The 12,025-nt window shown below is 35.2% G+C and overlaps 1 protein-coding gene across 1 annotated transcript in view; it reads left to right on the forward strand.

Moving 5' to 3' along the window:
- LOC127096825 (serine/threonine protein phosphatase 2A 57 kDa regulatory subunit B' beta isoform) overlaps positions 1–3,303 on the forward strand; it is a 10,806-nt gene extending 7,503 nt beyond the window's left edge. Inside the window, exon 2 of the mRNA XM_051035362.1 lies at positions 2,644–3,303. Within this exon, the coding sequence (XP_050891319.1) occupies positions 2,644–2,967 (324 nt within the window). The 3' untranslated portion in view covers positions 2,968–3,303. The remainder of the gene's footprint in view (positions 1–2,643) is intronic.
- The last annotated feature ends 8,722 nt before the right edge of the window (positions 3,304–12,025 follow it).

Below are 12,025 nucleotides of genomic sequence, written 5' to 3' on the forward strand. Positions count from 1 at the left end.
GTCAGATTCAACTCTTGGATATGAGTAGATTCAAGAATGGTCTTCCTTCCTTGTTGTATAATATATATTAAATTCTTTCCATATCTTACATTAACTTCAACATTTTCATGTTTTTCAGATTAATGTTGAGTTTTAACATTGTCACTACTAGTTTCAACCTCAATTTCTGGTCCGAGAGTAATGTTAGGAAGTAGAAGAGACTCATCAATCATCATTCATACTTATGTTTTTCCCTTGAAGATGAGTTTGAACGTAGTAACTTTCTTGTTCATGAAAAGTGACACCTTGAGAAACAAAATTTATGAGATGGTGGATGATAACATTTACAATCCTTTTGGGTAGAAGAATATCATATAAAGAGACACATTTAAGACTCTAGATTAAGTTTTCTCTACCATCACTATGATATGAACGGACGATGTACACCAAAATATTCTAGAAGTGAGATTACTAGAAATCGACACGTTAGGATAGAACGAAGACAAGACATCCATAGGAGTTTTGGAGCCAAGGACAATAGAAGTCAAATGATTTATGAGATACGATGCAGTTAAAATGACCTTGCCCCAATATTTTTTTGGAACATTATTTGAAATATCATAGTACGTGTTTGGTCTAACAAATGCCTATTTTTTCTCTCAGAAATGCCATTTTGTAGGGGTGTTTTAGCACACGAAGATTCATGGATGATACCTTCATTTTGGCAGAAAGAATTAAGATTGTGATTAAAGTAATTTTTGGCGTTATCAGACCGAATTCTGTTAACACTCGTGCCAAACTGGTTTTTAACCATGGAGAAAAAGTATGGAAACACATAATTGACTTCATATTTTTTTGTTTAAGTAAGTAGACCCAAGTAACCTAAGTACAATCATCAATAAAGATTACAAACCATCTAGCACCTAATATATTTGGAATATTAGATGGGCTCCACACATCTGTATGAATTAGATAAAACGAAAAAGTACTCATTTTTTTACTAATCGAAAAAGGTACATGTTTGTGTTTGACAAACTCACACACCTCATAATAAAGACTCTCAACATAAATGTTAGATGTTTTAATGACTCTAAGCGAAGGATGACCTTGGCTATATTGGTATAAGAGAACTTTTTTCTTGTTGATCTTTATTGATTCTGAAAAGAAAGATTTGTTGTTGAGAAACTTTAGGCTTGAATCTTTGTTTTTCAAGGAGGAAAGACCTAGTACTTTCAATCGTCCTTCCCGAATTCTAGGGTATAATGGGGTGCCTAGGTCCCACATTGAATAGTATGCAATGCTTTGTGGAGGACATAAGTGGCTTGGTTCTTTCCCCTTAACAGCTAGCATTTAGGGTTTGGTTTGAGGGGGAAGCAAGCACTTAGGGTTTGGTTTGAGGGGGAAGCAAGCAATTTTAGCTCCCGTCCAAAAAGGGGAGATAACAAATACCCTTTTATCATTATAGGAGGGTTTTCCTAGTGCTTCAGAACTTTTCAGGTTACAATTTTTTGATGTTTTTTTTCTTGATTTCTCTTGATCTATTAACTAAGTATTGGGCTGGAATTCATTCATATCAATTCTCCATTGGTCGACCATTTATGGCAGGAATTCATTCATACCAATTATAATAGTCTCTTTGCCATTTATTTTCAAACAAGACAGTAATGTTAAATTTTCAAATCTAATTGATTGGGATTTTGAATTATGATGACATTTTGTTATTATCTCAGTCATTTAATGTTCTTTCTTTATGTTTCCTTCACTGGTGTTCAGCTTAATATCTATCTGGTTGGTGTTTCTTTTTATTGTGTGTGGTGCATGCTTTTGAATGATTAAACCCTGTGCAAACTTTGGGAATGCTCTTGCTCTCAGACTCAGTCACTTCATAACCAAGAATCTTTCAAGTTTTTATACCACTAGCAACTACTGTTGATTATGCTACTGATGATCGGAATTAGGGAGAGCAATATAGTACCCCCAATAACAGATACTACCCCCTCCCAGGCTTTGGCAATTTTACACGGGAAAGAGAAATTGAGAAATTTTAAGTAGGTTTACAAACTTATCTTTCATTATGGCATTGGAAAGAAGAATTGAAAGAATAAATAGTAATAAACAGTAAAGGGTTAAAAAAAATTAAAAGGATTAAAAGAATAAAGAGTAATAAATAGTAGAGTATGATGAGGAAAGAAACATTAATGTTGTGACTTATAATTTATGATTTTTTTTTACAAAATGACTTATAATATGGGACGGAGTGAGTATTGTAAAATTGTACACAAACTAGATATGTAATGATACATTTTGCAGGAAGGCTTAGACCCATCTGGAAATTATTAGGCTGCATTACTAGAAGACTAGATAGGATTGGAAATAGATTTGTTGAGAGATAGTTTGAGTTGAACCTATTATGGAAGAAATTGATAGAATGAATCTCACCTTAATTGATTTGATCATGTTTGAAGAAGACTTGTAGAAGCCCTAGTTATGCGAGTGGGGTAGGCAGTTCATTGGTTAGAGGTAGAGGATGACCAATAAAATCTACAGGTCAAATCGTTAAGGTGTTATATATGTCTTTTACCTATGCTTTTCTCAAGACCTTTAAATGGTGCCCTGGAGAATCATGATCAGTTGGAACTGAACTTTGTTTGCTGTTATATGCAGGTTGCAGAGCGAGCCCTCTTTTTATGGAATAATGAACGTATTGTGACCTTAATTGCTCAAAACAGGGCTGTGATATTACCAATAATATTTGAAGCATTCGAGAGAAATATCGACGGTCACTGGAACCAGGCAGTTCACGGTCTGACCGCGAATGTTCGCAAAATGTTTATCGAAATGGATGCAGAATTATTTGAAGAATGCCAGAAGCGTCATGCAGAGAAACAGGCAAAAGCCAAAGAAGAGGAAGATCAGAGGGAATTGAACTGGAAGAGACTTGCAGAAGCAGCTGCACAAAACGGGGTGGCAGATATGGTCACAGATTAGTCTTTGCTAGTTTCACTGCCTTAGCTCTGGAAGTGTGAATTAAATAGATGGAGGATGATGAATATGCTCCTCTTTTTTATTTTGGTGCCATTATTTATTGGTTTTTTTTTTTTTATATTTAAATTTCCAGCCTAATTCTTTTCTCCTCTTCCATCTCATTATTATATATCAGTTGGATGATTAGCATTTTGAAGAAAGCAGTGATTAATGTTAATTATTGAAGTTGTTAGCCATGTCTGGTGATTAAGAAATATTCTGTGAATATTCTGTGAAATACTCTTTTGTATTTGTCCCTTTTAGAGAAGATAAATACGGAAGGTTTCTTTTACTGTGTTATATTTTTTCCTCATGAACATAAAATCATTCTTTTTGTTTGTTCTGGATTCAGGCAGTAGGGGTAGTTTCTAAAACTAAAAGTGTTTGAATTGTTGTATGATTAATGATCATGTTCTTTCATCTTTTAAATATCAAATAGAGTACATATCAAGATTAGATTCGATGAAATTGATAGTTATATTTATCTTGTTCAAGCTTCTTCTAGTAAGCTTCTTCTAGTAAGGATGGTTATTCCAAGACACAATACATAAATAAATCAGGCACTAGAAGGAACCAAGTCTGCACTAGTAGGTAACGTATAGAAAATACATAAAGAGAATGCTAATCACAGGAAAAGTAGTATGATACATCACAACTAATCTTGAGTCAACAACATATAACTAATGTAAAGTTTAAAGTACTATTAAAATATGTTCATACAAATTTCAATGCACATTATCATTTAGATTTTTCAATTAATTATTTTATGCACTTTTCCCATCCTAAACGCATTTTGAAAATACACATTCAATTTTTTTTAAAGATTAAACATGTCTTTATCCCTTTAAATATGAAAATTTTACCGTTTTAACATTTTAAAAATTTCCTTTAAACTTTGATTTCTCTACATTTTCAGTTATCGATTTTAATTTCTATTTCATTATTATAAAGATTCATGTTACATATAACTTCTTTTAGAAGACATGTCTATTAGAAATTGAAAAAGTGTTCATACTTTAATTGAATTAAAACTGAATTAAAGGAGAGATAGAAAAATCTATTATATTGAATTAATAGAATGAACAAAATGTTATTTACAAGAGATAACAAGATTGCTATTTATAGAGAAGTTTGAGTGCACCGAGTTATAATAAACTTAATGACACCTCAACATGAGTCGGTGATTAACCCTAACAAACTCTTTTATAAGCTATACATCTTTTATATTATAATATTCTCTAATATCTTTTCCACAAACTGATGAGTCTTTTTTTTTTTTAAGTTGCTCTTAGGACAAAGTATTTTTATCCACTACTTTGAGATGATATTTGAGATTCAAAAACTTTAGTGAAGACGATAAGGATGTCAGCATTGTGAAGAGTGCGCTTTACAACAAGGATTTTGTTCATAATATTTTTTCTTAAGAAAAAGATATCCAACTCCATATGTTTTGTTTGGTCATTAAGCACAGGATTGTGTGAAAGAGTCACAATACTGAGATTGTCACAGTAAAGAATTGGTGCGAGAGCATGCACTTTTAGTTATAATAAGAGGGATTGAAGCCAAAGAACCTCAGTTGCAGTACTAGTTAGACTCTTATACTTAACTTTAGTACTTGACCTAACTACTAGAGTTTGTTTCTTTGGAAACCAAGCTTAGGCCTATGTAGACGCATGAATCTGAGGTAAATATCATGTCATTTGGGTCTAAACCCCAATCAACATCAGAGAAGGAAGTAATGGCAATTGGCTTGTCAGGAGTAGATGAAAATAGATGTAAGCCATGATGAATGATACTTTGAGGTATTTCAGTATCCTCTTTACAACAACCCAATGACTCTCAAGAGGTTGAACTAGAAATTAGCAGACTATGCTAACATCAAATTTGATCTTAGGCCTTGTGATTGCAGCATGTTGTAAGGCTCTCACCACTGACCCGTAGTTAGCAGGATCCTGATGATAGTCAACCCCAACTTTTATTAACTTGAGATTATACACCATAGGAGTAGGAAGACTCATGGCCTCACTCATGTTGGTCTTAGCTGGTAATCCCTCATATATTTTGTTTGAGATAGAAAGAGACACCCATTGGAGTAATGAGAGACCTCAATGCCTAAGAAGTAATCATGGTGACCTAACTGTTTTAGGGTAAATTTATCATGCAATTTGGAAATTAAATTCAGAATATGAGTATGAGAAATTCCTCTTATTATGATATGATCCACATATACCAACATGAAAATGGTATAGTGTGAGGTGATAAGTGTGAATAACGAGGGATCACTTTTTCTAGTTTGAAAGCCAAAGGTGTGAAGAATATTGGCGAGCCTTTCAAACTAGGCCCTAGGGGCCTATTTAAGGCCATAAATAGATTTGTTTAATTTGAAAACTAGGGATGTATCAACATTAAGAAAACTTGGTGGTTGTTGCTTGTAGACTTCCTTTGCAAGTAAGCTATTCAGAAAAGCATTATTCACATCAAGTTGAGTGATGTGCCATCTTCTAGAGATGTACAATGTAAGAATAACCCTCATTGTTACATGTTTCACTAACAGAGAGAATGTTTCTTGAAACTCAAAGCCATTCACTTGATGGTAACCTTTATCCACAAGTCTGGACTTGCACTTCAAGATGGAACCATCAGGATTTTGCTTGATTCTGAAAACCCACTTGCATCCTATAATTCTTATATTAGATGGAAGATGAGTAAGGGTCCATGTGTGATTATTAGCAAAGTTGATTGTTCATCTTTCATGGCATCAAGCCATTTAGGATGCTTAAGTGCTATTTTATATGAGGTGGGCTCAAGCTCGGTCAAGATTACTGTAGGGTGAAGTCTTGGTTGGACTATGCCATCCTTGTCTTTTGTGACCATGGTACGAGTACTTTGGGTATGAATCCCGGGTGGTTGAGGTGAGAGACTTCCAATAGATGGCGAAAAAGAAAAGGAGGCTTCAATAGGTTGAGATGAGTTGGACTCAAGGTAATTCATAAGGTTGTAATGTCTCTGCATTATTGAGAGATTCAGTAGCACTGAGAGTGGTGGCAGGTAAACTAGAGTCTAAAGAAGAAGGAATGGAATGCTTGAGATGTATAGAATTGGATACAAAGTGAGAAGTAGAAGAGGAAATCTAATCATATAGGGAGGCTGAGTTTGGACTAGTTGAAGGAGATTAAGTAGTGTTAGAAGGATGAACATTGGAGATGAGAGTGAAACGAGAATGAGAAAATGTGAGAGATATTGATATTGAGGAATGTGTATAGGTCATGGAGCTAAGAGATGATGAAGGAAACAAAGAATTATAGGGGAATCTAAGTTCATTGAAGATTACATCTTTGGAGATGGAGATTCTTCCATCACTTGACAAACACTTGTATCCTTTGTAATTAGTGGAGTAGCCCAAGAGTAAGCATTCTCTTAAATGATAAGAAAATTTATGAGGATTATATGGTTTAAGATATGGATAACATTCACAACCAAATTTTTTGAGATACTTAAAGTCAAGATTTACATGATAGAGAGCTAGATAAGGAGAGCTCATGATAAGTGTAGCAGTTGGCGTTCTCTTAATAAGATAAGTATCAACTTGAAATGCATGATCCTAAAACTTTAGTGATTTTTTTTAAAATAACCATATTTTTCATTTAAAATTCTAAAATAACCTATTTTTCAAAATATTTACGAAAATAACCACTTTTTATGAAGCATGTGCCCATTAGACTGACACATCTATTTTTCCATTGAACAGAGGCGCCAATGGTCTAGGCGCATGCATGCAATGAAGCCAATTGCATTGGTGCATGCATACACTACATCATGTATATACGCCAATGCATGTGGCGCATGCTCTATGTTAATTTTTTTAAAATTTAAAATTGTATACGTATAAATAATTAAATTAAATACATAAATGAAAAAAACTATTAATATTATAATATATAATTAAAATACATAACAATTGACAAGAAAATTAATGACCAGCCCAATTGAAACGCCCTCCCTGTTCCACATCCAAGTGCGTTAGCCTGCTTTCGAGGTCTCCCACGATTGCCCTGAGGTGTTTGGGGCCTTTGAGTGCTGACATGATGAAATAGTGGCTGGTGTGAAGGTCCAACGGTATTTGATATATTTGTCATCATTTCTCCCCAATAACTGAGGGTGTTGCCGCCAACGGCGCTTTTGTAATTGAGTTCGGTGCCCATGTTGTCGTAGTTGGGTCATTGTGGTTGGGTGGTTTATGGACGGTATGATTGCTCGAATTGGAACATTTAATCATTTTGGAAATGAAGTAATGGTTCTTATGGTGTAATAAAGTCAAATAATGATTGGGTGTTAGGGCGTTGGGATGTTTGGATGTTCATAAGTGGGGGGGTTATGATGGGATGGGATTGAATCGTATGAATCATCCGGGCTATAGATAGATGTGGTGGTTGCGTATGGTTATTGGTGGTTAGGGTTTGGTTCCTGGTTTTGAGTTTGGGTGTGTGGCATGAATTGGTTGCATGGTTGGGTGTATATGGTAGGATGACAGTGTGAGGTTGGTCATTAGGTTTGGGTGGGTTGACATTGTTCTTGGGCGGGGATTTGTTGTTGGACGTTTGATGACGAAGCTCGTTGGTGTGGATCAATCAAATACCTTGGCTCAGACACAAACTGGGGTGCCGTAACCGACCTAAACCATGCCATATAATGTTGAGTTGTTCTAGCACCATGTATGATTGGTTAGTTTAAGATGTGTTACCCTCGATTCCTCCAATGGTGAAACATATCTTTTGTGAAGTCTCTCCAATCAGAATAATCCCATTGGCCATCGACTCTTTGTTGATGTCAATCTCCCAAACACGTCGGAGGTTCTAGAATTTATTGTTGCGTGCCAAACTACAACTTTATACGGTCACTCTGGTGCATCTCCACAGTAGTGAATCAAATGATTGGTGTCTTTGTTGTCCAAACTGCAACATCATCATGGTTAACCTGATGATCAAGATCCAAATACGACCTCCAGATAAACTGTATAACAATTTGACATGATTAGAGGATATGTAATTGGATAATTTTTTAAAATCAAAAGTAGAGTTGTTTAGTAGTAATACATCGTCTGATCCAATATGGTCTAAAAGATTGCGATATACTACTAGAACGTGTTTGGAACACCTGTTGTAGTTCATCCCCTTAATTGACCACCTAGATCGAAAAGATTGAAAATATATTAGTTACAGTTAGTTGTAGTATAAAGTCTAATAAATTAGAAGATTTAATATAAACTTACTTTGTTGCATAGGGGAATGTGAATGGCTTCTCGTTGACCGAGGTGAGTGACGACTGTAACACCCCGATAAAAATAAGATAATTATTTAATTTAAGTTAATAATATATTTATTAATTTAATTAAATAATTGGAATATTATTATTGAAATATTATTATTGGATTATTAATTTTATTGGAATAAAAGTTGGAATTAGAAAAGATCCCATTTGGTAAAAAGAGGTTTTCACGTGAAAACAGAGAAAACGACTCAAAAGGGAAAAGGGCAAAGAGCCAGAGAACAAGGGTTGAAGAGAGGAAGAGCTCGAAGCTGAAGGATTGCCGGATTAACTCAGGTAAGGGGGGTTTATCGTCGATTAATGGGTATTATGGGATAATATGTAGTGGGTAGTGATAAACCATGGATTTTACTCTGATTCGAATGATGTATGCTGAAAAATTGTGAAATGTTGGATGAACGAAATATGGGTTTTAATTGGAGAATTCGTAGGAATTAGATGTAAAAATGTTAGAATTTGTGAAATCGAATAGGGGATAATTCGTGTTAGATGATATGAACGATTACTGTGTAAAATTGAATTGTAAGAGGTTGGAATTGGGAGATCTCGTAGCAGAGAAAACCATAGCAGATCTGGAAATCTGGTTTCTGGTCATACGCGTATGGCACTAGGCAATACGCGTATGATATGGTCTGGTACGCGTATGGCGCTAGGCATTACGCGTATGGATGAGGAAGATGACGTTTTGAACGTGGTTTGGTCTCTGTTGGTACGCGTATGGGGAAGTGGTACGCGTAGCATACGCGTATGAGATAGGTGGTACGCGTATGGGATTGGCTGAGAATTGGGCCATACGCGTATGGGACTAGGCAGTACGCGTATGGGCAGGATTGTGATTTTTCTGTGCTGTTGTTGTGCAGTTTTTGGTTGTTCAGCTGAGTAATGTAATTTAGCTGATGTATGATAGAGTAGGGATCATTTCCCGTTGTTTTGAGTAGTAAAGGTATTAGTAGAGTGTGCTAATGTTGTGATTGATGATGTGGTATGACATGATATGATTATGTGGTGAATATGTTGATGATGTATGATGATATGCATAATACGGTGAATGTATCTATCATGTATGAAATTATGAATGGACTGTTTATGGCTTAGAGTGTGAGCATATGTCCATTGTGGATGATTGTTGATGTTTGCATGACTAAGTGATTTAGCTTGCATATTGTGGCCTTTATGGTGGTAGCTAATTCCCATGGTGAGGAATTAGTGAGTAAATCATTGTAGATTGTTGTTGATGTTTGCATGCTAGGTGATTAGCGTGCATAGCATAGCCCTTGGGGTGGTAGCTAATTCCCATGGTGAGGAATTAGTGAGTGAGTCACTAGGTCTCAAATGAGTGGGACTAGTGGGCTTGGTAGCCGTATCTGGATTTGATCGGTGAGGTTGAACTATATGTTCACGAATAGTCGGTACCGCATGCATGGAGTCTCATTGCATAATGTATGTATGTATGGCGTACAATATGAATGGATGTATTCCAATATTATACGTGTTGTTTTGGTGATTGTGTTGAGTATGATTTTGGAGTTGATATTGCCGTTACGGATTGTGTGATCTGATTTGGGTGATTGAATGCGTTAATTTACTTAACATTTCATGATATTTTATAATGCTTATTATATCGATTGAGGAACTCACCCTTACAACTATTTTTCAGGTAACGAGCAGTGATTGAGTAGAAGCTAGTGCTTGGAGTCTAGTGTAGTCTCCTTAGTGGGTCATGCTCTGATAGATGTAACATCGGGACGGGATGTTTTACCTTGTTGAATAATTTTACATGTAATGTGTTACATGTTTTGCATGATTGATTTGATTTCTATCCGCTGCGTATTGTGCAAATGCTTTATGTTTTGAATTAATTAAAGAGCATGACAGTTATTATGGTGAATGGTGTGAAATGATTGTGTGACACCCTTAATTGCATAATTACTCTGATTGATATATTGCTATTTTAATTAAATATTTGGGGTATTTTAGAAGGGTGTTACAACGACAATCTTGACCAACCCCATCCTTGTAGAAAATAGGCGCAAGAATAAAACGTACAAGTATTTTTTTTGGCATTTTTATACAACGAACTATATAAATGGGACGGAATAGACGAACCTCAATTATATGTGCCTACTTTATTTATGTTTCGTAACAATGACAAATACATAATATTTACCGTATTACTAGTACTTTCAGGAAATACAAAATTACCAAATAGAATCATAATATAACATAGAGCTTTAATTATCTTTTCATATTCAGTAGATTCTTCGTTTAATGTTATACTTGAATAATACTATTTAAGATATTTTAAATTAATACCTTGACACCTAGGTTGGCCCGATGTCTGTCCTGTAGTTTTGTCTTCACACAAAGGGCCACCAACAATTCCTTGCTTTACGGCCTTACCATCGATTGGTAGACCTAACAACATGTAGACGTCCTCAAGTGTGATAGTACACTCACCGAAAGAAAGGTGAAACGTGTTGGTCTCTGGTATCCATCGTTCTAACAAAGCAAGAATAAATTTGTAGTCAACTGAGTATGAGACTATGTTGAGTATATTACCAAAACCGCATCCTCGAAGATATGGTTCTATCAAAGGATCGTGTGATACATATTCATGTACACGACATCGAAATCTATTTGGGTCCTAATAAAAGATAATTAAGAAATAAGTAAGAATAAGTAATAAATAATAGAGAAATTTTGTTAGGAAATAAGAATAAGTAATAAACAATATAGAATAAGTAATAACATAAAAATGTCGCAACATTGTAGATTGTTCCTCAATGTTCATCACCCATGTCAATAGAGACATTTTGTTGCATATAGGTTGAGTGTTGCAAATATGTTGAGTGTTACAGAGAGGTTGAGTGTTACAGAGAGGATGAGTGTTGCAGAGAGGTTGAGTGTTTCAGTATTTATAGATGAGAAACTTAGTTGAAAGTAAGTTGAGTGTAAGCTTGATGGTAAGTTGCATTCACGGGAAAGTGTACTTTGCATGTGATGTATGTGAAGGTGCCATTGGTAAGGGCGCATGTATGTATTTTTTGCATATGATGGATGTGAGTATGTGCCATTGGTAAGGGCACATGCCTTGTCTTGTCTTCTGCATGCAGGAATTATGGCAGAGATTCTTAAAAAAGTTGATGCATGGTCAATGCACTTGCCTTGTCTTTAGCATGACCTGCCTTCACTATATACCCTATTTAACTGTTGCATGCTAATAAGTGATCAGTGCGCTCACCATCAAACACTAAACTTACATCTTAAAAAAATGTCTTCATCACCACATTACACGATCAATGCCCATACCGATGGTGAAATATTTGAGTCTCACTTATTTGATTTTTGTTTTCGTAACACAGAAGTAACTTGGTTTAATAAATAGACGATAAAAAATTTCACATTTGAAACAAATAATAGAAAAGAAATTGTAGTGTAGTCAGGTGGGACAAATTATCTACAAAAATCCAGTGGTTTTTGCAGACAACCAAGTAAAGTTTTATCAATTAAAGATTCAAGATGATGACGATTCGAACTAATGCAACGAGGTATAAAATTTATTCTCGAAATGAGCTCTGCATGTTCCGGTTGTTAGCATCTTACCGGAAGAGGAGTGATTCTTAGGAGATGGGGTCTATGGGTATAGTTCAAACATGCTTAAGCACGAACCCAATGCAAGAACATCGCAAACTCAGCT

Source organism: Lathyrus oleraceus, chromosome 6 (assembly GCF_024323335.1).
Source record: "Lathyrus oleraceus cultivar Zhongwan6 chromosome 6, CAAS_Psat_ZW6_1.0, whole genome shotgun sequence".
Taxonomy (NCBI): Eukaryota; Viridiplantae; Streptophyta; class Magnoliopsida; order Fabales; family Fabaceae; genus Lathyrus; species Lathyrus oleraceus.